Source organism: Corvus cornix, chromosome 1 (assembly GCF_000738735.6).
Source record: "Corvus cornix cornix isolate S_Up_H32 chromosome 1, ASM73873v5, whole genome shotgun sequence".
Taxonomy (NCBI): Eukaryota; Metazoa; Chordata; class Aves; order Passeriformes; family Corvidae; genus Corvus; species Corvus cornix.
In genome coordinates this window covers 117564612-117592229 of record NC_046332.1, presented here as the reverse complement: position 1 = coordinate 117592229, position 27618 = coordinate 117564612, and the positions used below count along the sequence as shown (strand labels likewise).

Sequence of the window (27618 nt, the reverse complement as noted above, 5' to 3'; positions counted from 1 at the left end):
CCCTGGCAGCGCTGTCCAAACGCTCCTGGAGCTCTGGCAACCTCGGGGCCGTGCCCATTCCCTGGGGAGCCTGGGCAGTGCCCAGCAGCCTCTGGGGGAAGAACCTTTCCCTGCTCTCCAGCCTGAGCCTGCTCTGGCCCAGCTCCAGCCGCTCCCTGGCTGCTGTCTCTGCTCATCCAACAACCACCTCCATTCCTACAGCCTGGAGGATCTGGATCTGTTTACAGTCAAATTCCACAAACACAAATACCCATTATTAGGAAAAAATCCTTCCCTGTGAGGGGTGGGCAGACCCTGGCACAGGGTGCCCAGAGCAGCTGGGGCTGCCCCTGGATCCCTGGCAGTGCCCAAGGCCAGGCTGGACATGGGGGCTTGGAGCAGCCTGGGACAGTGGGAGGTGTCCCTGCCATGGCAGGGATGGCACTGCGCGAGCTTCAAGGTCCCTTCCAACCTGAACCACTCTGGGATTCTATGATCTACTTACCTTTCAGTTTGCACCAAAAACTAATAAAAATCCAATTGCTGTTTCAATTTTTCCAAGGAAACATAAGAAAACAGATTTCTATGGCAAAGACCCTCCCCAGTGAATGCTGGCAATACAAGCAGCACAACTCTGAGCTCACAGCAGTGTTTCAGCATTTTGCACCACCGAATTTTAAATGGTTTAACAGAATATTTGCACGTGCACTCCCAGGAAGGGCAGGGCCAGGCAGTACTTACTGGTTCCAAAAGCAGTTTTATTCTGTCCATATGAAAAGCCTGTATTGGTAGTGGAAGAGCCAAAAAGTCCCGTGGCTGTGCTGGACGTGGCAGTGGAAGAGCCAAACAAGCCAGCAGTTGCTCCTGCTCCTACAGGATTCGTGGGTCCTTTCCTATTTGCCTGGTAGTCTTCCAAACGGAGTTCCTAGAGGAAAATCCAGCTCTTTTTACACAGGACAAGGGCAGACAAGTGTCCTTACCACAGGCACACAGCACCCAACTTTCCCCAAGGTGAAGGCTCAAGAAAAGCTGCAACATCTATGTTTTTAAAAATAAGGACACCAAAAACAAGACCTGAACCTAGATCCATGTTCAGGCTTCAATTTGACTTCCCAGAGGTTTTTCAGATCTTTTCATAAAAGATCTGTTTTGAAGGGTCAAACAAACCAACCGGAATGGGAAGGCCTCAGGTTAAATCCTTGGGAACATCAGTTTATTATAAACAAATGAGTTCTGCATGGGATCCTGCAGAGCAGGATCTGTTCCCAACAGGATCTTGTGTCCTTCTGACAAGATGGAATTTCAGCTCTTCCAGACCTGCATTAAGCATTTAAACCCAACTGCAATTAACGTGGCATTGCATTAATTGCTTTACTTGACAACATCTCTTGTGTTTGATGCAGATATTGAAGGTTCATTAACATTCTTCCACTAATGAGCACAGACTGTAATGATGGCCCAGAAAGGCCCAGGGTAAGGCTGTGTCCCCCCCTGCACTGACCTCGAGGGACTTGCTCTCGTACTCCTTCATGGCAGTGATGCACTGGTGCTTGGTGTTGATGTTGGTGCTGACGCCGGATTTCACCATGGTGTCGGTGCCGGTTGGGGGCTGCCGGGCAGGGAGGAAGGGCCAGGTTAAAATCCAGATGAATTTGAGGGAACACAGAGAGAACTCCCTGCAGACCCTGGGAAATCCTACACCTAGCACAGATCTGAGGCTCTGTGTGACTCCTCTGCTCTGCTCAGGCAAAACCCCACCTGCAGAGCTGCCTCCAGCCCTGGGGCCCCAGGATAAGGAGGACACGGAGCTGTAGGAGCGAGTCCAGAGGAAGCCACAGAGATGCTCCAACAGCTGGAGCCTCTCTGCTCTGGAGCCAGGCTGGCAGAGCTGGGGGTGCTCACCTGGAGAAGGGAAGCTCCAGGTTTAGGCCCCTTGCAGGGCCTAAAGGGGCTCCAGGAGAGCTGCAGAGGGACTGGGGACAAGGCATGGAGGGCCAGGAGCCAGGGAATGGCTTCCCAGTGCCAGAGGGCAGGGCTGGATGGGAGATTGGGCAGGAATTGTTCCCTGGGAGGGTGGGCAGGCCCTGGCACAGGGTGCCCAGAGCAGCTGGGGCTGCCCCTGGATCCCTGGCAGTGCCCAAGGCCAGGCTGGACATTGGGGCTTGGAGCAGCCTGGGCCAGTGGGAGGTGTCCCTGCCATGGCAGGGGTGGCACTGGATGGGCTTTAAGGTCCCAACCCAAACCTTGTGTGATTTCATGGTTTTATGATGCCATCATTATTTGGACAGCTGAGGCCTCACCCAGGTGTGTTCAATGACAATCAACAGTGGAATTTACCCCAGGAGCACTCAAAACAACTCCCAGCAATTCTGCTTTTGGTTTCACTTTAAAAGCAGTTTACCTCAGTTACTGACACAAATCCTGAAGCTCTGCATGAATTTCACTATCCCCCCTTTTTTAACAGTGCTATCAAAGTACAAACCAGCAGCACTGCAAGAGCCCAGGCAGCACCACAGCTCTGCCCCCACAGCCTCAGTCTTACACTAGCTCAATCCAGAAATGAAGAGAGACGAGATCTGCATGAACAAGTTTTTGGGGAAAGGAGTCCCTCTTCCAGCAGGCCCCAGTTAGCCCAGTTCCTCAAGGCCTCTCTGCTGGGCCTCCCTCCAGGTCCAACTGCCACAGAACTTAGTAGCAGTTACTGAATCCTGTCTTAAAGGGGACTCGTCCAGAGGAGGCAGGACACCACTCCTCTCCTTCCAGGTCCCATTCCCAAAGCCAGGCTGGCTCAGGAGGGCTGCCCTGATCCTGACCCATCCCAAGATGTCTGTAACCATTACTGCTGCCAGCATTTGCCATGGATCACCTTCAATTCCATGGCACTTCCTGGGAAGGCTCAGCTTTGGGAGCTCCTCTACCCCTTCAGCATTAGCACAGCTCTAAATCCCACAAGTCTGAAATCCTATGGTGTTTGAGAAGCTTTTCAAATTCAGGATAAAACCTGGAGTTAATGACACCTATTTCCACTGCAACAGTCCCTCTAAAGGGATGTTTTCAAATCATTTCAGAACACTTGCATATAAACTCATTTTTTCATCTCAGTGCCCAAGACATCACACGAACAACTGCAAAACTGAACGCTTCCCACAGTGAAGGGGCTGGATTAAGAAGAAAAAGCAGAACTTACATTAAATTTAATAGTTGTGCCAGTTGGAGCAGCAGTAAAGCTGGTTGGGCCAAAGAGAGAACCAGATGTGCTCCCAAAGGGGTTGGAAGTGGTGTTGGTGGTGCCAAAGAGCCCTCCGCTGCTGGTGCTCGTACCAAAGTCTGAATAAAGCATAAAAAAAATAACATCATCAGTATTAAAACAAACCTGAAGTTTAAAACTTAAACCCTAATATTTTATTCAAATTAGAAACTGGTTTGAAAATGGAAAAAACAGCTGAGAGAAAGAATTTGACAGCAGAACTGGAAACTGATGGTGCTGCTAATCCAGTTCTCTGCTGTGAAGAGAACTCCAGAAACACCAAACCACAGCAGCCAGCTTCCTTCTATTCCTGACAAGTAGGAAGAAAATAATACAGTAATTCTATAATAAAGGGAATCAGCAAGGCTCCCTGTCTCTTCTCAGAAGGGGCTGCAAGCAGTTGCTTTTGCTTCATGGAATTACAGAAGAGTTTAACAGCATTCCCTGTCTTCTCCTGGCACAGACAAACCCAACTGTAGCTGCTCTGCCACAGGATAAAAACCTAAAATCAAGCAGCACCAAAAGAGACTTCAGAATAAAAAAATTCCAGCCAACCGCCTCTGGCAATTTATTTTCAAATTTAGGGCTGGCATCACAGCTACAGATTCAGGAGCACACGGGCTGCTCCTTGGCTGCTGTGGGCCCAAGGATGTCACTGTATCCTCCAGGAGAAACCCCCCAGCCCCACCCTGCCCCCTGTCCCCAGCCCCCAGGTAGATCCAGCTCCCCCTGCTCTCCCATCAAACAGCAGAGGGGCACCAGTTTCACTCACTTCCAAAGCCAGCTGGCTTGTTCTGTGCAAAGGCATTGTTCTGGGATGAGAAGAGGCCAGTGCTGGTGGTTCCGAAGAGGCTGTTTGATGTCCCAGTGGATGTTCCAAACCCAAAGCCAGTGCTGGTGGAGGAGGTGGCTGGTTGGTTGAATGTGGTTGACCCAAACAACCCTCCTGCAGACAGAAACAGGCTGTTAATCCTTCACAACCTCCTTTGCTTGGGAGCTTTGATGGGTTCTTGTTCTGGGCTTGGGAGGGCACTAGGTTATTTTTTGCTGAGGATTCCTTGGTTTGGGGGTTTTTCCCTTTCTCCCCCTCCCTCCCTTTCTCACCAACATTCCCCCTGCAGGCCCCGCTCCCCCCCCCGGGGCAGTACCTGGCTTTGTCTGCGTGCTCCCGAAGAGGCCCCCGGTGTTGCTGTTGGAGCCGAAGGCCGATGTTCCGAAGGCCCCTCCGCTGGTGGTACCAAAGCCGGCATCTGCGAAGCAGAGCCCAGTGAGCCCCTTCCCAACGGCCGCGCTGGGAGCACGGCTGGAGCGCCACGAGCACCCCTCACAACAGAGCTCTTCCTTCCAAGCCTTCCCAACAAACCCAGTACTGACTGCAACCCCAAAAAACCCCAGCGAGACCACCTTCCCTAAGCACTGCATTCTCCGCTCTTCCTACAGAGGGAAGCTTCCACAGCAGCCGTGGAATCCTGGTGTCTGCCCAAACTAAAAGCTCAGGCTCCTGAACTTCATCCAAGCCAGCTGGAGCACCCAGCAGCTCCCTAATTCCATCCCATGAGGGATCACCACCTCCATGGGATTTTCTGAGCTGCACTCCAGGAAAAGACACCTCATTAAAAACCACCTTAACACCACCTTAGATATTTTACTTACTTTGCCCAAAGGTTGAAGTCGTCCCAAAGCCAGTGCTGCCTCCGAACGGAGCTCCAAAGGATTTGTTAAACATTTTGGGGATATATCAGGTTTTCTCCCTAGACCTGGAAAGCAGAATGCAGGTTTTATTGAAAGCTTATCCTACAAACTCATTTTCCATCTCCCTCATTGCCGAGGGCAGCAATCCCACCGGAATCTTTCAGCACAAGCCCCATGGCACTGTGCGATTCCAAACCCCGCCAGAGCCCTGTGGGGTCAAGGACACCAACATTCCAGTGACACCACAGGTAAGGAGATGGCACTAAACATCGGTGTTCCTAAAATTATGGTGTCACCCCCAATTATGGCTGGAGTTCCTGCCCATCTCAGCCTGTGTCCTGGGCTGTGGCAATCCCACAGCAATCCCGGGGGTTTCCAGGACTGATTTTCCTGTTCAACCCTATTTGCCAACTGCTTCAAACACGACAAAGGGGAATGCACTGCACAGGGATTACAGGAATCCACCCTCCTTCTGCTTCCCACTTCAGCACTTCCCAGCAGTTGCTGTTCCAGGGGAGTTTTGCCGGGCCCAATTCCCTTTCCCCCCCCATGGTTTATTTACAGCACATTCCCTGCTGCCTCTCCTCAATCTCCTCCCCGAGCACAAACAGGTACAAACTCTGCTCCAACTCCCTGAGTTTGGCAACAAATCCAGCACAATCCCCACGGCTCCTTGGGCACACTGTCAGGGAATTGTGTGGTGTTTTCCTGCAGCTCCACCATTGAAAAATTCCAGATTAGCCAAAAACGTGCCAGATTAACAAAAAAAGCCAGTACTACCCCCAAAAAAATGTACATAGTACCCCCAAAATGGCAATACTAGCAAAAAAAAAAAAGCTAGAACTAGCAAAACCAAAATGCCATATTAACCCAAAAAATTCCAGTGTTAAAAAACAGTATTACCCCAAAAATGCCATGTTAACCAAAAATAATGGGCGTAACGATCCGAGAAAACCCATATCAGCCAAAAGAAACTGACAATATTGACCAGAAAAAACATGTATTACTAAAACAATGCCTTATTAACCAGAAAAATGCCAGTATTACCCGACCCTCCTCCATATTCAGCAGGAAATGCAGGAATTCCCCCACATTCCCAGGTACTCCCTGGCAGCAGTAGCTGACACACAGCAGTGCAGTTCAAGAACGGCCCACACTAGGAATATGCCCAAAGCCAACAATTCCAGTTAAAGCCAAAGCTGCCCTTTCCCTGTGCCCAGGTTTGGCAGCTGCCTCTTCTCAGCCCCCTTTACCTCCTCCCAGCCAAAGGAGGCACACGGGGACTGGGCACTGCCTAGCACAGCCTCCCAGCAGGGAGATCACTACATCCATCTGCCCATCCTTGAAGTTCAGGTGTTTGTTTCCCTAAAACCAACAGCACTTTCTGGGAATGGCCAAATCCAGACTGGGAGCAGCCACAGTCTTCCACCATCCCTGAACAGCTGGAGACTAAATCAGCCCAGAGCAACCAGCATCCCACACTTCCCTGACCAAAGAACTAAAAAGATTATTTGTGTCATCTCCAACTACTCCAACAGACACACACACCACAATTTTGGAGTGTTAAGGGTCTCCACACTTCCACAGGCAAATCCTTATGGATTTCATTTGTCACAGGAAGAGGAATGTCAGTGAAATGATCCCAGTAAATGCCAGAAAAAGCTGCTCTGACAAACTCTCGGCACTCCCCAAGCTGAGAGGAGCTCCTGGGAGAGCTCCTCTGGCACAGGGTAACATTGCATCCTGAGCCCTCCTCACCTTCTCCCATGGAATCCCTGAGGCTGGAAAATCCCTCCCAGCCCAGCCAGGCCCAGCTGTGCCCAATGCCCACCTTGTCCCCAGCCCAGAGCACTGAGTGCCACCTCCAGCCCTTCCTGGGACACCTCCAGGGATGGGCACTCCAAACCTCCCTGGGCAGCCCCTGCCAAGGCCTGACCACCCTTTCCATGGGGAAATTCCTGCTGCTGTCCAACCTGAGCCTCCTGTCAGGGAGTTATGAGAGTGGAAAGGTCCCCCCTGAGCCTCCTTTTCTACAGGCTGACCCCCCCAGCTCCCTCTCCACCAGGACCTGCTCCCAAACACACCTCTCCACTCTTATGGAATATTTTCAGCCATCTCCCCTTGCCCCAGTGCAAGTCTCTCTTTCAGGCAACATAAAAATCACCTGCACGTTCCAGTTGTCCGATGTTGTGACTCTCAGCCTTATCTGCAAATTCACAAGTCCCTCATTTTCCGTGGTTCCTCTTTTTTAAGTCACTGCTCTCACATTGTCCTGAGATCATTAAACACCAAAACCTACCTAAGAAGAAACCTGAAATATCATTTTCTAGGGAAAAAAGAGTTATGGAAAGATTTCTCCCTCCCACAGTGTGCATTTCGTTGTACTTCGCACCCACCCCACCTTCCTGGCAACTCCTCCAGGGCTGTGTCCAGTTCTGGGCCCTCAGGGCAGGAGAGCCCTGGAGGGGCTGGAGCGTGTCCAGGGCAGGGAAGGGAGCTGGAAGGGGCTGGAGCCCCAGGAGCGGCTGAGGGAGCTGGAAAGGGGCTCAGGCTGGGCAAAGGAGGCTCAGGGGGGGACCTTGTGGCTCTGCACAAGTCCCTGACAAGGAGGGGGCAGCCGGGGGGTCGGGCTCTGCTGCCAGGGAACAGGGACAGGAGGAGAGGAACGGCCTCAGGCTGGGCCAGGGCAGGCTCAGGGTGGACAGCAGCAGGAATTTCCCATGGAAAGGGAGCTCAGGCCTTGGCAGGGGCTGCCCAGGGAGGTGTGGAGTGCCCATCCCTGGAGGTGTCCCAGGAAGGGCTGGAGGTGGCACTCAGTGCTCTGGGCTGGGGACAAGGTGGGCATCGGGCACAGGTTGGACTGGATGGGCTGGGAGGGCTTTTCCAGCCTCAGGGGTTCTGTGAACTCAAGAGGTGGAGCAGAATTAGTAAAACTCGAGGGTTTACACAACATTTCTCTCCCACTCGCTGCACCCCCGCGCCAAATGGCTCTAACTGAACTGTAAGAGCAGCAACACAAAATCCCCGTAAAACCACCCAAAGAACCACAAGTCATCAACATAACTTTAAATCCCGTATAACCAACCTAACTTTAAACTACAACTAATTAACACGACAGTAAATAACTCCCGGCCCCGGGAACAGCCGGGCCGTTACCCGCATCAAAAGCCGCGTATCCCCTGTGGAAAACATCCGGAATCTCCAACCGCACCGGTACCACCAAAAAGGCCTAAAAAACCCCCAAAACCGGCAAGTACTCCGGAGACTGCCGGGGCAGGACGAGCTGGTCCCTCCCCCCGAGAAATCCCACCCGCTCACGGCCTTCCCGCCTCCCCTCCGGCCCTTCCTCCGTCCCGGGGCCTCCCCGCGGCCCTCCCCCGCGGGACCACCCGGTCTCCCGGCACAAAAGGCCTGGCGCGGCGCCACAACCATACTAAGCACGGCAGGGTGAGCAGGCCCCGGTGCTCACCGCAGGTGCCGGGCAGGGCAGCCCCCCTGCCCCGGTGCTCACCGCAGGTGCCGGGAAGCGCCGCTCGGAGCGGCCGGGCCGGGTCGGGCCGCGGTGCCGCGCCGCCGCCCTCACGGGGCCGCAGCTGCGTCACAGCCCGCGCGCGCACTCCCGGCCACCACCGCGCGCCGCCCCAGCCCCGCCCCGCCCGCCCGCGCTTCCGCCTTCCATTGGCCACTCCCCCCGCGCTCCGCCTTCCCTCAGCGCTGATTGGGCGGAACGGCGCCGCGCTCCGAGCGCCCATTGGCCGGGCGGGCGGGGGCCGGGCAGGGAGCCGCGGAAGGGTCCAGAACGGCCCGTGGCGCGGCACCGCCCCGACATCCGGGGCGTTTGAGGGGGCGGGGCTTCTGCCGTCAGGACCAATCGTGTGTCGCGGCGCGCGGGAGCTGGGCCCCGCCTCTTAAAGGGGCCGCTGCGCGGTTGGGGGGGCGGGGGAAGAAGAGGAAGAGGTGGAAGAAAGGGAGGAAGAGGAGGAGGAGGCGGAAAAGGAAAAGGCGGAGGAGGCGTGGTGGTATTGCCGGGCCGGGACATGGAAGCAGCACGAAGGGGGCTGAGCGGTGAGGGTCGTGTCGGGGGTCCGTCACCGTGGGACACGCGGGTTTTGGGGACGGGTCCCTGGGGCATGTGGGGTGCCCCGAGGGGTCACTCACTGCGAGACCCTGCGGGCCTGGGAGGGGGGACACCTGCGGGGATCTCGGGGGAATGGGGGTGGCCGGGGAGGGGTCCCAGGGATGTATCTAAGGGTCTGTGGGGTACGCGGGGGAGTCTCAGGGGGGTCTCTAAGGGGGTGTGGGGTACCCGGGGGGGTCTCAGGGAGGTCTCTAAGGGGGTGTGGGGTACCCGGGGGGTCTCAGGGAGGTCTCTAAGGGGGTGTGGGGTACCCGGGGGGGTCTCAGGAGAGTCTCTAAGGGTCTGTGGGACACCCGGGGGGGTCTCAGGGGTGTCTCTAAGGGTCTGTGGGGTACCCGGGGCAGGTCTCGGGGTGGCGCAGCCCTGCTTCTGCAGGATAGGTCGGGGCCATTCAACACGTGATACCAAATATTCGCCTTTTGTTTGCCCCCTTTGGGCAAGACCCTCGGGGGGAGGGAGCGCAGAGGCTGCGGGGTCCCTTCTGTGGGATCCCCGGGGTGTCCCCACGGCACAGGGAGCTGTGGCCCCACGGCCGAACCCCCCGAGGGAGGGCCAGGGTTTGGGGGGCTCCACCCAGCCCCTCGGGGTCCCGGGGAGGGGAGCCTGGGCCGGCCGGGGTCCCCCCTCCACACCCAGTCCCGGCCCTTTGGAGCTTCCCTTTCTCTTTGCTTTTGTCCTGGAAATAATTCCCTCTCTCCCTCCCCAGCAGCCTGGGTGGGGCTGAGCTCTGGTTTCTGTGGCCCCTCGGTGATTGGGGTCGGTCCCTTCCCTGGGGGCTTGGTCCCCCATTGTGGGGGTCTTTTGGTGCTGGCAGAGAGTGGCCGTGCTGCCCTGGGGCACTGCCCAGACGGCTCAGGGATTGACCGCAAATCGGATTTGTCCCGCAGCCGGGGGGTGGCGAGGTGGGATCCATCCCAGCCTGATCCCTTAGGGCATGACGGGGAGCCTGGGCTGGGGGGCTGAGGGGAGCCCTGGGCTGCGGGGACCCCTGTTCTGGGCACCTGCCAAGTTCCAGAGGTTCCCGACTTGACAAGCCCGGGCTTCGTTGGTGTGTGGGGCTTGTGCTGCCCTGATCCTGCAGCTGGGGCTTTATGGAATCATGGAATGTCTGAGTGGGAATTGACCCACAGGGATCACCCAGTCCCACCCCTGGCCCTGCACGGACACCCCACCAACCCCACCCTGGGCATCCCTGGCAGCGCTGTCCAAACGCTCCTGGAGCTCTGGCAGCCTCGGGGCCGTGCCCATTCCCTGGGGAGCCTGGGCAGTGCCCAGCAGCCTCTGGGGGAAGAGCCTTTCCCTGCTCTCAGCCTGAGCCTGCCCTGGCCCAGCTCCGGGCGGTGCTGCCGGCCGGGCCGGGAGCGGCGGGGCGAGGGCGGGCTGTGGGAGCTGGGATGTGCCGGGGGAGCCGCGGCTCCCGGCGGCAACCGGCAGCAGTGGCCCGGCTGCGTCAGCGCTGCCCCGAGCGCAGAGAATGGTCTGGATGGATCCCGCGGGACAGATTCACGTGCCCCTCCCGCCAGATCCCTCTGGAGCCCTGCGGGGAGCGGCCCTGCGCTGCCCCTGCTCCCTGTTGGCCGTGAGTCTCCAGGTTCCTGCGTCCCCACGAGGGGATTTGCTTTGAATGCCTCTCCATGCTGCCCACCCTGGGGCTGTGGGGTCACAGGGGTGTGAGGGGCTGAGCCGTGTGTCCATGTGGGGTCACACAGGGGTGTGAGGGGCTGAGCCGCGTGTCCGTGTGGGGTCACAGGGGTGTGAGGGGCTGAGCCGTGTGTCCATGTGGGGTCACACAGGGGTGTGAGGGGCTGAGCCGTGTGTCCGTGTGGGGTCACAGGGGTGTGAGGGGCTGAGCCGTGTGTCCATGTGGGGTCACAGGGGTGTGAGGGGCTGAGCCGCGTGTCCGTGTGGGGTCAAAGGGGTGTGAGGGGCTGAGCCGTGTGTCCATGTGGGGTCACACCGGGTGTGAGGGGCTGAGCCGTGTGTCCATGTGGGGTCACGGGGTGTGAGGGGCTGAGCCGTGTGTCCATGTGGGGTCACACCGGGTGTGAGGGGCTGAGCCATGTGTCTGTGTGGGGTCGTGCAGGGTGTTGTTCTGAATTAGATATGAGGGGTTTAGATAAGTCCCTGCCTTTTGCCCAGGCCTCTGGCAGCAGGCAGTAGCTTTGTTGAGGTGGCCAGCACCCCAAGACCCACTCTTGCTTACAAGTTCTTTAATAATGGCTGATTCAGTCTATTATAGAATGAATTATTTCTTTAATAAACACAAAACTAACAGACGTAAGACTTTAAACAGACTATTACCACTCAGGAAAAAAGACAAAAGAAGCTATTTCTAGCTAAATACACTGTGCATGATAAGGTAACCATTTTTAATATGGCTAGTGACAAAATAGCATAGATTAGGATCCAATGTATCTTACCACCAAGCTGTTGAAGGGGCACACATCGAAATCCTTTCCCTCAATTTCCGGAAAAGTAACTGCAAAGTTGCGTCCAAGCTTTGGGGAGAAATTGTCTCACACATTCCCAGGGAGTTTGTAAGAGACTTCTGTCTCTGTGATAATCTGTAGTACTTTTACAGTGTGAAACCAGGCCTTTTGGTCACCTCTGTTTATCTCTCCCCACATCTCTTAAACTGGCAGACCTTTTGGTGCCAGGAGATGATACCTGCTGGGCCTTGCCCACCTGGGTTGTCTCTCCTGTCTGCACCAGCCGCCTGTGGTGGGGAGAGGGGTGATACGGCCTGCCCCAGGTGTGAAGGGCTGAGCGGTGTGTGTGGGGTCACGCAGGGTCTGAGGGGCTGAGCCGTGTGTCCATCCCTGCCCAGGGCTGTGGACAGAATCCCAGAATCACTGAGTTTCGAGAAGCCCCCCAGGGTCATCGAGCCCAGCCTGTGACTGATCCCCACCTTACCAACCAGCCCAGAGCGGGAGGACAGAGCACCCAGGTCAAACATTTGTCTGTTCATTTCCAGCTTTCCAAGATGTTGCAGGTCCCGCTGCCGCTGGATCGGGACGGGATCCTGTTCCGGCTGCGTTTCACCACACTGGCCCTCGGGACTGTGTTCTGCCCTCTCTTTGGGTTCCTCTTCTGTGTGATCTGGTCTCTGCTTTTCCACTTCCGTGAGACGACTGCGACCCACTGTGGGGTGAGAGAGTGCTGTGGGAAAAACCCACACTGCTGCAGGGCTGGGGCAGCTGGGGGGGTGACAGAGCTCCCTCCTTCTGGGCGCCTTTCTCCTCTTGGGCTCCTATCCACCTTCTGGATTCCTCTCGCCTTTTCTCTGTCCTTCTGGGCTCCTCTCTTGGGCTTTCCCATCAGAAGTGTTACAGAATCCAGAACAAGCTGCATTATTTTGTTGTCCTTGTGACACCTCAGGACTGGCAGCAGCAGGTTTGGCTTTGTACTGGGACTGAGGGAAGTAGAGACTGGTCAGGCTGGTGTCTGGACTGGGCACGTTGGGGGTTACTGCAGTGAGGAACAAAGGTGGGGAAGCTGAAGGGAAATACATTGTCCTTGGAGGGGTTGGTCCAGAGCTGCTGCCCCTGGGTCTGCTGGAGTTCAGAGGAGTCACAGGTGTCTGGGAAGGGAGGGAGGGAGGCAGGGCCTGGAGTTCCATAGGGGGTGAGATTGGGCTCCTCCCCAGGGCTTTCAGGCTGCTGGATGAGCAGCTGGATATGAGCTGGGAATGGAGGCCAGGAGTCATCTCACACCAGCAGGAGAACTTTAGCAGGGCCTGGAGGGCCAGGAGCCAGGGAATGGCTTCCCAGTGCCAGAGGGCAGGGCTGGATGGGATACTGGGCAGGAATTGTTCTCTGGGAGGGTGGGCAGGCCCTGGCACAGGGTGCCCAGAGCAGCTGGGGCTGCCCCTGGATCCCTGGCAGTGTCCAAGGCCAGGCTGGACATTGGGACTTGGAGCAGCCTGGGACAGTGGAAGGTGTCCCTGGGCTTTAATGTCCTTCCAACCCAAGTCATCCAGGGATTCTATGGATGATCAAAAGTGTAAAGACAAGAAACCCAAGCAGGGCCCCCAGCACCCCGGGACTGTCCCAGCAGGGCTGTGGGGTCCACGACCCCGTGGGATGGACCAGGGGCGGTGCTGCCACGATACATTCCCTGGCTTTGGGAATAGGAATAAACTCATTTAGGATTTAAAAAGAGGACAGTTTCAGCGTCTGGAAGAGGATGACTGTGAGGCTGTGCCATGTGCCTGTCCCCACGAGCCCGTGTCCCTGCAGGTGCCCAACTACCTGCCGTCCATCAGCGCGGCCATCGGGGGCGAGACCCCGCAGCGCTACGTGTGGCGCCTGTGCATCGGCCTGCACTCGGCCCCGCGCGTCCTCGTGGCCGTGGCCTACTGGAACCACTACCAGAGCTGCCACTGCCCCCACCCCCGCTACCTGCGCCTGTGCCACATCACCCTGCTGCTCAACCTGCTCGAGAACTTCGCCCTCCTCATCCTCACCTACGTGTCCTCCACCGAAAACTATGGTAGGTGTCACCCCCTGCCTGGGGCCCTGCTCTCCTGAGCCCTTCCTTGGACCACTGCTTTGGAATGAGGAAGTTTGGGGAGAAAAAACAGTTTAAAACCCCCAGAGACTATTAAAGTTCATAGTTGTAGAGGAAGGATATGTTCAGAACGTGCAAACAGCCATGCTCTTCCCACAGTTCAGGGTCGCTGTACTTGGTTGAAGCCACGGGTTCAGTTTGGGGATGGGGCCAGGACCAGGCCTCGGCACTTGGTTCCACCCGTGTGCAAGGCCCTGCTTCAGGGGGTGAGGGCGGGGGAGTGAGGTGGGTGAGAGCTCATCCTGCTTCCCCTCCATCCCTACAGCTGGGCTGGGCTCGGAGCTGGCTCTGCTCCAGCTGTCTTTGGATACCTTCCCCTGGAATTTCTGGGGAAAATGTCATAGAATCACAGAATCCAGACTGGTTTGGGTTGGAAAGGACCACAAAGCCCACCCAGTGCCACCCCTGCCATGGCAGGGACACCTCCCACTGTCCCAGGCTGCTCCAAGCCCCAATGTCCAGCCTGGCCTTGGGCACTGCCAGGGATCCAGGGGCAGCCCCAGCTGCTCTGGGCACCCTGTGCCAGGGCCTGCCCACCCTCCCAGGGAACAATTCCTGCCCAATCTCCCATCCAGCCCTGTCCTCTGGCACTGGGAAGCCATTCCCTGGCTCCTGGCCCTCCAGCCCTTGTCCCCAGTCCCTCTGCAGCTCTCCTGGAGCCCCTTTAGGCCCTGCAAGGGGCTCTGAGCTCTCCCTGGAGCCTTCTCCTCTCCCAGTGAGCACCCCCAGCTCTCCCAGCCTGGCTCCAGAGCAGAGAGGCTCCTGCCTTCTAATAGTTCCTGGGAACAGAATCAGAGTTTTTCAGGTTAAATCCATGTGTCCCAAACCTGGTCAGGCTGGGAAATTCTCTTCCCTCTCATGGTCTCAGCTCAGAAGAACTTAAGTGCCAATGCTGATCTCCAGCTGCTGTTTCATCCTAAAATCTGGAGGAGGCACCAGGGATTAGTTGGAGAGCACTGAAATCCAGGAGCCAGCGAGGTGGTGCTGTTGCAGTGGAACAAACCCCGTGCTGGCATGTATCAGCAGGGAAGTAATGTGTTGGCTTTGCCTGCACAGCTGGATGCTGATGATGGATATTGTGTCCAGCTGTGGGCTGGAGAGGGACTTTGAACAAAGAATGGAGGGCCAGGAGCCAGGGAATGGCTTCCCAGTGCCAGAGGGCAGGGCTGGATGGGAGATTGGGCAGGAATTGTTCCCTGGGAGGGTGGGCAGGCCCTGGCACAGGGTGCCCAGAGCAGCTGGGGCTGCCCCTGGATCCCTGGCAGTGCCCAAGGCCAGGCTGGACATTGGGGCTTGGAGCAGCCTGGGACAGTGGAAGGTGTCCCTGTCATGGCAGGAGGTGGGATGAAAAGATTATTAAGGTCCCTCCCAACCCATTCTGGGATTCAGGGTTGTGGTGCTGTGAACAGAGTCCCAGGATCTCCCCAGCCTTTGGGGTGAGGATGATCTATGGTGGAGCCCAGTAACTGGGATGGCAGGACAGGAACCTCCTGCTGATGGAGGTCTGTGGTCTGGGCCGTGTCCCTGCCCAGCGCACCCTCCTTGTCTCCTGCCAGCATTCCCTGTCCCCATGGCGAGGTGTCCCAGTGCCTCCCTCCTGGCAGTGTCCCCTCGTGGCAGGGTCAGCAGCCTGACCTGCCTCAGGGGCTTCTCCAGCTTGTCTGGGCTGGGCCCCTGCCCTTGGAAAGCCAGGTGCTCCTTCGAGCTCTGGGTACTTGCCCAGCCTGGCCTGGCCCTGTGTGGAGCCCTGGGAGGGGGAGCCCGAGGTGTGGCCGGGCAGAGCCACCCGGAAGCCGAGGCTGACCCACTTCCTGGGATCCTCATCCCAGACTAATCCCACGGCTGTGGGGAAAGTTTCAGCCCTGAGCTGCCATGCTCAGGTTAATCATCCCTGCGGGACACCCCAGCCTGACCTCTCCCACCTGCTGATACCTCACGTGCTTCCCTTCCCCTGGGACGGAGAAGGGAAACAGGGATGGGCATTTCTGATGTTCAGGTGTTTGGGAATTCAGCCTGAGGTTCAGTTTCTGGAGAAGGGGCTGGGAAATCCTTTTCAGAGCAGCACTTACAAAAATCTCTCACCTGAAGGTGCAGGGGTTGTGTGGGGTTTGGGGCCTGGGGAGCAGCTCTGGTTTAGCTCCAGCTGCTTTCCCAGCCTGATACTGTACCTGGACTAGTCCAGGTGTGCATGAGGCAACCTCTGCGCTGGAGATGAGGCTGCTGATGGTGCTAATGGGCAGGCAGGTAATACAGGGACCACAAGATGGACTCCTCTGGATTTTGGACTGGCTAACTCTGCACCCCCCCCTCCCCGTGCCTCAGTTTCCCCATCCCTAGAACAACAGTGGTGATGCTGAGCTGCTCCCAAGGGTCCCTGAGTTTACAGCCGTGTGAAGCGATGGTCCCAGAGCACATAAGCACCCTCCTGGCACTTTGGGATAAGTCTTCCAGGCACTTGTATCCCCTTCCAGGGGGCCCTGAGGCACCACGAGCAGGTTGTGGAGCCGTGCTGTGCCATGCTGTGGAGCCTTGCTTGTCTTCTGCAAGGACCCCACTGGAGTCCCAGCATCACCGGGATGCACAAAGCCCCCCCTAAATCCTGCCCCACGTTCCCCTGGTGCTCCTGGCTTGGACTGAACAGGAAACCTGTTGTTTGTCAATCCAGCAATCCACGAAAATGCCTTCATTGTGTTCATCACATCGGCCCTGGGCCATATGCTGCTCACCTGCATCCTCTGGAGAATGACTAAGAAACACACAGTAAGTCCTGAGGTACAGACACTTTCCTTTCTTCTCTCTGTGCTGGGAGCTGGGAAGGGGCTCTGGGGCTGTGCCACAGCTGGGACAGGGCTCTGGGGCCATGCTGGGAGTTGGCAGGGGGCTCTGGGCTGGCAGTGAAGGGCTTTGGCTGCCTTTGCTTGTGAAATAGCCCTGAGCACGTGCTAAAGGGGCCAACAGCAGCAGGTGAAATGGAGAAAGTCAACAAAACCCATTATTTACCAAAGCAAAGTTTCCTATTTTCTGGTTCTGCCATAGAATCACAGAATGGTTTTGGTTGGAAGGGACCTCAGAGCCCATCCAGTGCCACCCCTGCCATGGCAGGGACACCTCCCACTCTCCCAGGCTGCTCCAAGCCCCGATGTCCAGCCTGGCCTTGGGCACTGCCAGGGATCCAGGGGCAGCCTCAGCTGCTCTGGGCACCCTGTGCCAGGGCCTGCCCACCCTCCCAGGGAAGGATTTCTTCCCAGTATCTGATTAAGCTTTCACTGAGAGATCGTACTGAAAACCACTATTGGCATCCCTGTGGGTTGGGATTGCTCATCCCTTCTCCGTGCCTGTTCCTAAGCTGAAGTTGGCTTCCCTGTGCTGGGAATTGCTGGTCCTGCAAGCTGGTAGCAGTGGGCAGCAGGAGTTGTTCTCCCTTTCCTCCAGAATGACTCTGGAGCAGGCTGGCTCTGGCTCTTTCTCTGGAGGGGTCAGGGGGTGCAGGGAGTGGCTGGGGGGGCAGCGGGTCCAGTGGAGGATCCACTGCTGCTCCTGGCTCCATTGCCTGGATGCAGCTTCTGTGCTGTGCTGGTTTGTGGTGTGAGTCCTGGACCGTGGGCAGGACACCCAGGTTGGTCCTGGATTATGGGGCAGGTGGGCAGGAAATCCAGGTTTGTCCTGGGCTGCAGGCACTGACAGCCACAGGCAGGACAGGATATCCAGGTTTGTCCTGGACTGCGGGCACTGACAGCCACAGGCAGGACAGGATATCCAAGTTTGTCCTGGACTGCGGGCACTGACAGCCAGGGGCAGGACAGGACATCCAGGTTTGTCCTGGGCTGCGGGCACTGACAGCCACGGGCAGGACAGGACATCCAGGTTTGTCCTGGGCTGCGGGCACTGACAGCCACGGGCAGGACAGGACATCCAGGTTTGTCCTGGACTGCGGGCACTGACAGCCAGGGGCAGGACAGGACATCCAGGTTTGAGGCTGTAGGAGAGCTGCTTCTGTGCCCACGTGGCTCCTGCATGCTTGGCTTCACCTGTGGGTCTGGGCTGCCTGGATCTCTCTGTCCTTTCCCCTTGGGATACGTCTCCCCAGCCGATCCCGGTCCAGCCCTCATGGTCCCAGTGTTAAATAGGGAGGGTTCCCGGGGCTGTGTTGCCCCAGAAGGGTGACAGTGTGCAAATCAGAGCCCTTTGGAGGTGTGTGCCTGTGTCCCAGGGCTGGGAAGCTCCAAGGGCTGGACAGGCCTCTCCCAAGGCACAGTGTGTGGGGCTGCAGGGCAGGTGCTGTGCTTGGGGTCCGTGTCCCAGCAGGATGAGTGCTGGGGGGCCCAGCTCCAGCAGTCCCAGAGCAGCTCCTGCTCCATCACCGCTGCTGATCCTCCCCTTCCGCCAATTCACTGAGCCTGTCCCCTGCTGCCTTACTCCAGAGACCTGGAGAGGAAGCTTCCAGCAGTTGTTTGGCTGTAAGATTCCTTAGGAAAGGGCCTTCTGGAGATGCTGGGGTTCTCCTTGCTCACTGGAAGTGATACGGGAATAGCGAGAGCTCACAGTCATTCCTTGGCAGCTTTCCCACGGCTTCCTTTATTTATGTCATATTGTTTTGGCTTGTCTTGTTCCTGGGTGAGACCTCCAAAGCCCCGGATCTCATCCCCTGCCACGTCACCTGCTGGGGCTGGTTCCTCTCCCCTGCAGCGGGCAGGGGTGAGGCATCCCAAATCCTGGGCTCAGCTTTGGGCCCCTCAGAGCAAGAGAGACTTTGAGGGGCTGGAGCGTGTCCAGGGCAGGGAAGGGAGCTGGGAAGGGGCTGGAGCCCCAGGAGCAGCTGAGGGAGCTGGGAAAGGGGCTCAGGCTGGAGCAAAGGAGGCTCAGGGGGGGACCTTGTGGCTCTGCACAAGTCCCTGACAGGAGGGGGCAGCCGGGGGGGTCGGGCTCTGCTGCCAGGGAACAGGGACAGGAGGAGAGGGAACGGCCTCAGGCTGGGCCAGGGGAGGCTCAGGGTGGATATTGGGAAAATTCCTTCCTAGATAGGGCTGTCCAGCCCTGGCACAGCTGCCCAGGGCTAGGGGGGGAGTCCCCATTCCTGGGGAGATTTCACAGCCCTGTGGATGTGGCACTTGGGGACATGGGTTAGTGGTCTTGGCACTGCTGGGGAGCAGTTGGACTCTGGTCTCAGAGGGATTTTCCAGCCTCATGGGTTTTATTCTCCCCGAGGACTGGAGGAATCTGCACATCCCTGGGGGGAAGGGCAGGGGACATGGTGACACCTTGGCTGAACATGCCATTGCCTGGCACAGTGACACCACCCACCTCCTCCTCCCATCCTGGAACAGCCTTGCTGGTGGAGGGGAGCTGCCCTCGGGGGTGTGTGGTCCCCCCAAAGCTGGGGGCTTCCCCAAGGGGAGAGGAGCCCTCCAGGGCCAGCCCTGAGGCCACCAGAGGTGCAGTGTCCCTGTGCCAGCTCCAGTGTCCCCGCCAGCTTCGTGTGGGGCCGCAGGATGGAGCTGTCGCCTAGAGCATGAGGGTGACGGGTGAGGGAGGAGGAGGAAGGCGCTACGGGGTGACACAGCTCCCAGACCAGCTGTGTCGGGGTGAAGAGGGCACAATGCTTGTCACACCACCAGGCGTCATCTTTGGCCAAGGCACTTCTGGTGACTCTGCAGCTGCCGCGTCTCCGTGTCTGGTGATGTGCGTTGGGCTCCTGCGCCAGTCATTCCCGCGGATCCTCCGAGCCGAGCGGGGTCTCCTGGGGCTTGTCCCACTCTCTGTCTGTATTCCTCAGGCTGCAAGCCCTCTGCTCATGGCTGGTGGCCCCTGGCAGGCTTGGTGCAGCTCCTGTGACACCCGCAGCTTGCTTGGCTTGGCTGGGCAGGACAGCGGGACACGGGAGGTGCTGCTGCCAGAGCCTGGCCCCATCCAAGGGCTTGGGCAGTGCCCAGCCACGCTCGTGGGGCTGCTTTAGGCCAGGGCACAGCTGATCCTCCGTGTGCATCACGGCACCTTGGGGACAGGTTCTGGCTCTGTTTGTGTCCCTTGTGGGGGCCTTTGTTCACATTTGCTCCCCCAGCCCTGGAGCCGGCGGTGGCAGGAGGGGACAGGTGAGGAATGGCTCCCATCCCACCGTGTTCCATCCTTCCCTCCTCCTCAGCAGAGGGTCCCCACGGGTGTTCAGGTTCTCCAGGGCCAGACCTGGGACCATCTCCAGGACAAACTCCGCGTGAGGAGCTGGCGAGCTGGATCCGTCTGGAGGAGGGAACAGGGGGGCTGAGCTTTCCCAGCCCCATGGCTGGCACTGCTGTTGGCGCTGCTGGAGGGGGTGAAGCTCCCCAGGTCTGGTGGCGTAGGAGGGACGGGAATTGGTCTTGCAAAAGCTTGTCGTCCGGTGGGGCTCCTGTTGCAACTGCTGTTCTGTGAGGGCAGGAAGGTGCAGAGGAACTGGTTTGCAATGGGGAAGTACAGGCGGTTTCCAGTTACGAGGTGGCAAGTGGTGAGAGAAAGGAAAATAAAGCTCTACGGGGGGGAGAAAACAGAAAGCAGGAGAGAGAAACAGAGGGGAAGGGGCAAAGCAGAGAGAGAGATTGTGTGGAAAAGGGAAATGGAGCCTGGGATCCTCCAGCTGTGGCTGATCACTGCGCCCCGTGCTTGGTGCTTGGCTGTGGCGTGGCAGTGCCCACCTGGGCTGGCAGTTCTGCTATTCCTGGCTGGCTGCTCACCCTTAAAACTCTCCTTTCCCCCAGCCCTGAGGCTCAGAGCCAGGCAGTGGGGCAGAGCGGTTTCACTTCTTGTTTGCAAACACATTTTTTTCCCCCTAGCTCTGGGCTAGTGGCCCCAGCAGACACCAGTGTGTGCATGTGGTGGCCACCGGGCTGGCTGGCTCAGGCCCATCAGAGGAGGCCACGGAGGTGCTCCCAGGGCTGGAGCTCTGGAGCCAGGCTGGGACAGCTGGTGGAGTTCACCTGGAGAGGAGAAGCTCCAGGGAGAGCTCAGAGCCCTTGCAGGGCCTAAAGGGGCTCCAGGAGAGCTGCAGAGGGACTGGGGACAAGGGCTGGAGGGCCAGGACACAGGGAATGGCTTCCCAGTGCCAGAGGGCAGGGCTGGATGGGAGATTGGGCAGGAATTGTTCCCTGGGAGGGTGGGCAGGCCCTGGCACAGGGTGCCCAGAGCAGCTGGGGCTGCCCCTGGATCCCTGGCAGTGCCCAAGGCCAGGCTGGACATTGGGGCTTGGAGCAGCCTGGGATGGTGGAATGGAACAAGCTTGCAGTCCAATCCATGCTGTGGCCAGTGGAGCTGGGTCCTGCTCTGCCACCAGCCCCTGGGCTCTATCCCACAACATCCCACTCCCCCGGTACCCACAGGGCACACAGGCTGAGCCCAGCCCAGGCTGCAGCCAGTGCAGAGGCACAGGAGCTGCTGGGGCACAGCCCCGCTGGGCGCAGCTGAGCCCCCAGAGCTGGAGCAGGGTGGCTGAGCTGTGTCCCCGCCGCGGCAGAGCCGTGTGAGCAGCAGGGACCACAAGCGCCTTGGTGACCACGCGTGGTTTCACCCCAGCTCCTTGCAGCGCCCCTGGGAGCGCTGGCGGTGCCTCAGACAAGCCCTCTATAAATAGCTGAGCTCTCTGTGGGGCCCTTTGGCTCCGGGCTCTCTGCACAGACCCGGAAACCCTCGAGGGGAGCTGGGACTGGTGTGTGACACAGAGCCTGCAGGTGCCACTTGTCCCCCAGAAAGGGGTGGTGGCTCCAGGGCAGAACGAGTGCTTGGGAGGTCCCTGCAGAGTGAGCTGTTGCCTTTTGAGTTAGGAGCACTGTCATCCCTGTCCCCATCAGGAACTGGGGTGTGGGCAGAGTCCTTCTCCCTCTCTGGAGGTGGTGGAAGAAGCAGGAGGCTCCTGTGCCTTCCTGCTGGTGGCTCACAGCAGCCACCCCTCAGCCCTCGGAGCTGCATTTGCAGGGCTTGGGGCTCTCCCAAGGGTGGGGGAAGGAGACCCCCAGTGCCTCCCGTGAGCTGGGAGCACCATCCCCGAGTGTGCCCTCCGGGCTGGCTGCTGCAGCCACTCTCTCCTCCCCCCATTGTCCGGCCCCTGTTCCTGACTCATCTCGGTGTGCCCGGGAATGTGCCTCAGCTCCCGGCCGCCAGCTGGGCACTAAATATCAGCTGGGCACTAAATATAATCCCCCTGTGGTTTTCTGGGCCAGACACACGTGCAGCCACGGAGGGCTGGGTGGCTGTGTGACACTGGGCGGGCTCGCAGGGGCCGCGGGTGCCCCGCTCTGTCCTGCCAGGAGGAAATTGCACAGCCAGGCTTGGCAGCCCAGCTGTGCCAGCCCGGCAGCCCCAGCCAGGCTACAGGGGAGCCTGGCACCAGCTCAGCTTGGAGCACCCTGTCCTTGGGATTTTCTTACCCCCTTTTTCCTCACAGGCAACCGGAGCGTGGTGGCCTCCTGCCAGGCTGCCTGGAGCTGCCAGCTCCTCTCCAGGGCTCTGACCTGGAGGGCTCCTGGTCCTGTCCAGGCTGAGCAATCCCAATTCTCCCAGTCTTTCCTCACAGCAGAGGCACTCCATCTCTCTAATCTTGGTGCCCTCCTCTGGCCACTGTCTGGCTCCCTGGGCTGTCCCCAGGTGGGGGTTCCCCACAAAGCTGGGGCCAGGGAAGCAGGGACAGTGCCTGGCACTGGCTGAGCCGTGAGCAGGGCAGTGCGTCCAGCCCACACCAGTGAGGGGATGGGCAGCTCCTGTCCATGCAGCAGTCCTGGAGCTCCCACCATGCTGCCCGAAGTCCAGGCTGGCCCTTCCCTCCTCCTCCTGCAGCAGGACAGGGGTAGCACTCCAGCTCCCACATCCCACTGTGGTCCCCATGCGCCCCAGTCCCCCTGCCGTGCCTGGGCATCCTGCCCGTGCTCCTGCAGCGACCTGCCCCGAGGTGCCACCTTCCAAGCCAGCGCTGCTCAGCGTCGTGGCATGTCACCGTGTGCCACCTCCTGGACCCCCCTGCGGACCCTGCCCTGTGATCCCCTGGCACTGGGCTGAGCCAGCCGTGCCCTGGCATTAGGGATTAACACCTAATTACCCGTGTGATAATCTTCTGCCCAGACTGGGAGAGGGGGAGCTCAGAGGGCACCCAGAGGTGCCCCGTCACTGTGGTGAGCCCGGGAATGCAGGGACAACTCGGGGTCCTGCAGCAGCACCGGGGGTTGGCACTGGATGAGCTTTAAGGTCCCCTCCGCCCTGAGCTATTCTCTGCCTCGGTGATCCCGGCAGGTCCCTGGAGTCCCCGGGAGGGCTGTGGGGTGCGGCGGGGCCGTACCAGGGCTCAGCGCAGCCGTTGGCGCTGCCGTGGGAGCGCGGTGACAGCGCGGTGACAGCGAGGTGTTTGCGAGCCGCTTTTCCGGTGTGAAACTCGGCATCGCGCCCCGGCCCTGCTCCGGGCTCTGCCACAGCCGGTGGCACCGCTGCTCCTCACACCCCAGCTCCTGCTGGCGAGAGGGACCCTGTCAGTGCCAGCGGGAAGGACCTGCCCAGGTCCCGTGGGCTGGAGGTGGCGTCACCGGCGTGTCCCCGCATGGTGAGGCGCCCGTGAACCCGTCCTTCCTCTCTGGGTTTTCCTCCCTGGCCGGGCCCCTGGCACGCGTTCCGGGGGTAATGGAAAGTGTGATGGGGCAATTTAAATTTTCCTTATTATCAGCACTCCCTCGGAATGGAATTTTTGTCTCACGTGAAGTGTCAGACAAGGGGGAAATTCCCCTCCCACCTGTAACAGCCTGGGCTGTCTGTGGCATCCTCAGGCCCCTTGTGTGGGGCTGACACCCTCCCCCCCCCCTTGCAGCCCCCCTCCTCCAGACATGGTTTGGGCTTCCTCTGCCCCCAGGGCTATAGGATCCTTATCCACGACCCTCAGTGTGATGGGAGAAATAGAGGAAGGGAACTGGAGCCAGTACCTCCCGGGAGTCACTGCACCCACGGCCCCCAGATTTGGGTTGCTGGGTGGTGGGTCGGGGGAGCCCATTGTGGGGGACAGGCCTGGCCCCTGGGTTGTCCCCTTTGTGGAGGCTGAGCTCTGGAGCACAGAAGCAGTGAGCTGAGAGTGTGGGGCCGCTGGCAGCATCCCCATGCTCTGTTCCTGCCCCATAAGAGGTGGTGCTGGGAGGCAGGATGGGGCCCCTCCGTGCCAGAGTGTGTTGGGTGAGGTCTCCAGCGCAGCACCCTCCCTGGCTGCCACCCCTTCATGTGGTTTCCTCTTCCCTGGTGCTGTTGTGGGTGGGGGGTGCAGCACCCGGTGAATTCCCCATGTCCCGGGGCCACCTGCAGCCACCCGGGCCATGGGCTCTGCCTCTGGTAGAGCCGTTGGCCCATCCTCAGGGAGTCCCCTGTGCACCCCAGCACCGGGGGCTCCTGCCCCAGGGCCCCCCCATTTGCTGGGACCCTGTGGCTCCCTCACTCCCTGTATCTCCATGTAGGTGTGAGCCTCGTGTGCCCCTGGGCACAGCCCTGCCAAAGCCACCCCTGGGCCTGGGCTGGGGGGCTCTGCACAAGGAGCCAGGGTGCAGAGACCCCCGGGGCTGTGTGGGGCCAGGGCAGAGCTTCCCTGGGATGGGGATGGCTACTCCAGCATCACTCAGACCTTGGCCTCTTCCAGGAGCGCAAGTCATACAAGTGGAAGCAGCTGCTCTTCTTCTTCACCTTCATCACGTTCGCGTTTGCCGTGTGTGTTTACTTCCACCACAACTGGTACTGCGGCCCCGGAGGTGAGGGGGCTGCCTTGGGGTGTGTGTGGGGAGGGGGCTGGGTGGTCACTGAATCACTGAATCACAGGATCGTTAAGGTTGGAAGAGATGCCCGGGATCAGCAAGTCCAAGCTGTGCCTGATGCCCACCTTGTCACCCAGCCCAGAGCACTGAGTGCCATATCCACTGAGGGCCTTCCTGGGACACCTCCAGGGATGGGCACTCCAAACCTCCCTGGGCAGCCCCTTCCAATGCCTGACCACCCCTTCTGTGAAAAAATTCCTTCTGATGTCCAAAAATTCTCCCTGATGTCCAATGTCCTCCTAATGTGATGCCTTGCCTTCCAAATCCCAGCCCAGGGCAGCTCCTGGTCATGGTGCCTGGCCATGCTTCTTCTCTGGTGGGGGTTAAGGCCCCCAGCCCGTGCCCTGCTGCCCCAAGCAGGTGGCCCAGAGACCCCCCAGCCCCCCGGGTCCCCCTCACCTGCTGTGTTTCCTCCCCCAGTGTACACCGTCTTCGCCTTCCTGGAGTACCTGGTTGTCCTCTCCAACATGGCCTTCCACATGACTGCCTTCTGGGACTTTGGCAACAAGGAGCTGGTGGTGAGCTCGCTGCTGGAGGACAAGCACTTCTAGCCAGCCCCACTGCTGGGGGCTCCTCTTCCCTGGGGGAGGCAGAGAGCCCCTTCCCTGTCCTGCTGGGGCCGGGGTGTTTGCTGTGGAGCCGCTGCGAGGATCATCAGAGATGCCAGGAGTGTCTGTCCCTGGCTGCACCTGCAGCTCTCGTCCAGGGGAGCAGCAGGCTCTTCCCAGGGCCCCCCTGCCCTGCTCCCTGCCAGCTCCAGGAGGGCAAGACAGGAGGGACAGGGACCTGCTGCCTGTTTCTTGGGAGGATGCTCCAGGCAAGGCAGGATGCTGCTCCTGGTATCAGGGCATGGGTCCAGCCCTGCCCTGTCCTTTCTTGGCCTGGGGGGGGTCTCATGCTTCCTCCTCCAGGCTGGGCATCCTGGGGCAAGTCTTCAAAAAGGGCTGGTGGCCTTTTGGACTGGCTTCAGGCACTGGTCTCCCATTGGACTGGGGCAAGGTCCTGGCCCGTCCCTGCCTGAGTTCCCAGGAGGGGGGCAGGAGGAGCATGCTGGGCCGTACAGGGACTGCCCAGAGCAGTGTGGGAGCACCTGGGGCAGGGCAGGTGCTGGGAGCATCCACATCTCCCTCCTGCCTTTCCCAGAAGTGCCCCCAGCAGCACAGGCTGCTCCCAGGGGTGCTGTGCCTGTTCCAGCCCAGTTTGGGGAGGAAGGGCGAGTGTGCTGGTGCTGGAGGTCTTTGTTCCAATGTTCCCATGGATTCCCCTGTGCTGTGCTGTGGGGTGGAGCTGGGAACTGCTGGGGCCCAGCAGTGCCCCCAGTGTGTAGCTCTGGCTGCCAGGGCATGGGGGACATGGCTGGGTGGCAGCTCAGGTCTGACAGTGTCCCCTGCTCCTCCTGCAGTGCTGCTGGGAGGGGCACCTGGAGCTGTCCTGATTTTGGGGAGCTCTGCATTTGCCAGGGCTCATCCCACCCCACACTTGGCCAGGAAGGACCAGCGTGGGTCCCTCCCTGCCCTTCACCTGAGCACAGCCACCACCGAGAGTCCCCTGGGATGTCCCAGTGCTCATCCCTGTGTTCCCAGGGCTGGGCAGAGCCTCCTCCAGCAGGAGCTGTGGGGCTCTGGCAGAGCTGGGGCCGGGCTGGCTTTGAGCGGGTCCTGCCGCACGTGTCCATCTTCAGTGTCCCCATCCATGGGCTCCATCCGCGTCCCTGCATGCGTGTGACGCGCTGCCCCGCAGCGCCTTGGCTTTGAGGTGGAAATAAAGCTCTGAGTATTTTTGTGAGCTCTCGGCAAACTCCACAGCATTTCCACCTGGCACAGCCCGGCACGGCCCTGGAACAGCCCTGGCACAGCCAGCGGGGCCAGCCCAGCACCCTGGGCAGGGTGGGGGGTGGAATGGGGTGCAGGACATGGACCCCGGGCACCGGGGCTGGAATGTGGGATGTGGATCCTGGGTGTTGGAGCTGGGGTGCAGGACGTGGACCCTGGGTTCTGGGGTGTGAGGTGGGGATCCCAGGAGGTGGGATCCTGGCACTGGGGCTTGGGGTGTGGGGTGCAGATCCTGGGTATTTGGGCTGGCGTGCAGGATGTTTACCCTGGGCGCTGGGGTGTGGGATGGGCATCCCTGGGGCACAGGATGTGGATTGCTCAGTGTGGAATGTGGATCCTGAGGTGTAGGGCTGGAATGTGGGTTGCAGATCCTGGGTGTTGAAGGTGGGGTGCAGAACATGCACTGGGGTGTGGGGTGTGGATCCCTGGAGCTGGGCCTCAGGATGCAGATCCCTGCAGGATGTGGATCTCTGGGGTGTGGAATGCGAATCCTGGGTGCTGGGGTGCAGGATGTGGATCTCTGGAATGCGGGTTCTGGATCCTGGCTGTTGGGGCTGGAGTGTGGGACATGGCCCCTGGGTGCCGGATGAAGCCTGGGGAGGTTGAGCAAGGCTGGGAACTAGCCAGGAGCCGGGCTGGAGGCGTGGGACTGAGCCCACCCCGCAGCTGGCGGCCCCGCTCCCCACCCAGCCCCGGGGGCCTTGCCTTCGGATCCTGTGGATCTTACAGATGCTGCGGGGCCGGGGGCCGGCACAGCCCCAGGGACAGAGCCTGGAGCCAGGAGGGCTGGGGCTGGCACTGCCGGGGCTAGGCGGGGGCAGGGGAGCTGCTGGGGGCTCCGTTCCCCCTCTCCCGGGCCATGGTGGGGCCCTGCCCTCACTGCAGCCGCCCCGGGAGCAGCTGGGAGGGGAAGAGCCATGAGCTCATCCTGCTGTGCTGGGCCGGGGCAGGGCTGTGTCCCGCTCGCGGCAGCACAGGGTCCCCTCCTCATCCCAGCACCCCCTTCTCCACCCAGCCCCACCGGGGCGGCACCTCGCCAGCCCCACAGTGGGACAGGACATGGCCATGGGGATCCACTACAGCAGGACCGGGACATGGCTGTGGGGATCCACTACAGCGGGACTGGGACATGGCCATGGGGATCCATCACAGGGGGAGCAGGACACGGCCATGGGGATCCATCACAGGGGGACCAGGACATGGCCATGGGGATCCAGCACAGGGGGACCAGGACATGGCCATGGGGATCCAGCACAGGGGGAGCAGGACATGGCCACGGGGATCCATCACAGGGGGAGCAGGACACGGCCATGGGGATCCATCACAGGGGGACCAGGACATGGCCATGGGGATCCATCACAGTAGGAC

General features: G+C 59.6%; 2 protein-coding genes across 4 annotated transcripts in view; one reads left to right on the top strand and one right to left on the bottom strand.

The window, feature by feature from the left end:
* NUP98 (nucleoporin 98 and 96 precursor) overlaps nucleotides 1-8496 on the bottom strand; it is a 36062-nt gene extending 27566 nt beyond the window's left edge. Inside the window, 8 exon segments of the mRNA XM_039554116.1 lie at nucleotides 721-904; nucleotides 1481-1588; nucleotides 3167-3306; nucleotides 3999-4172; nucleotides 4375-4476; nucleotides 4880-4983; nucleotides 7083-7217; nucleotides 8430-8496. Coding sequence (XP_039410050.1) covers nucleotides 721-904; nucleotides 1481-1588; nucleotides 3167-3306; nucleotides 3999-4172; nucleotides 4375-4476; nucleotides 4880-4952 — 781 coding nt within the window. The 5' untranslated portion in view covers nucleotides 4953-4983; nucleotides 7083-7217; nucleotides 8430-8496.
* A 379-nt stretch (nucleotides 8497-8875) lies between these two features.
* Nucleotides 8876-26203, top strand: PGAP2 (post-GPI attachment to proteins 2). 3 transcript variants are annotated; one of them, XM_039554108.1, is made up of 6 exons: nucleotides 8876-8983; nucleotides 12031-12204; nucleotides 13295-13547; nucleotides 16291-16385; nucleotides 24247-24355; nucleotides 24839-26203. In XM_039554108.1, the coding sequence occupies exons 2-6, from the start codon at nucleotides 12040-12042 to the stop codon at nucleotides 24967-24969; spliced, it is 753 nt and encodes a 250-aa protein (XP_039410042.1). In that variant the 5' UTR covers nucleotides 8876-8983; nucleotides 12031-12039; the 3' UTR covers nucleotides 24970-26203. The 3 variants fall into 3 exon arrangements, with proteins under 3 accessions (XP_039410042.1, XP_039410036.1, XP_010411527.1); XM_039554102.1 differs by having other exon boundaries at nucleotides 16291-16397; XM_010413225.3 differs by lacking the exon at nucleotides 8876-8983 and adding an exon at nucleotides 11816-11825 and having other exon boundaries at nucleotides 16291-16397.
* Nucleotides 26204-27618: the final 1415 nt, after the last annotated feature.

Coding starts and splice junctions, on each gene's coding strand:
- PGAP2 (XM_039554102.1), top strand. CDS start 12,040: ATGTTGCAGGTCCCGCTGCCGCTGGATCGGGACGGGATCCTGTTCCGG. Junction 12,205..13,294: donor CGACTGCGACCCACTGTGGG/GTGAGAGAGTGC, acceptor GTGTCCCTGCAG/GTGCCCAACTACCTGCCGTC. Junction 13,548..16,290: donor GTCCTCCACCGAAAACTATG/GTAGGTGTCACC, acceptor TTGTCAATCCAG/CAATCCACGAAAATGCCTTC.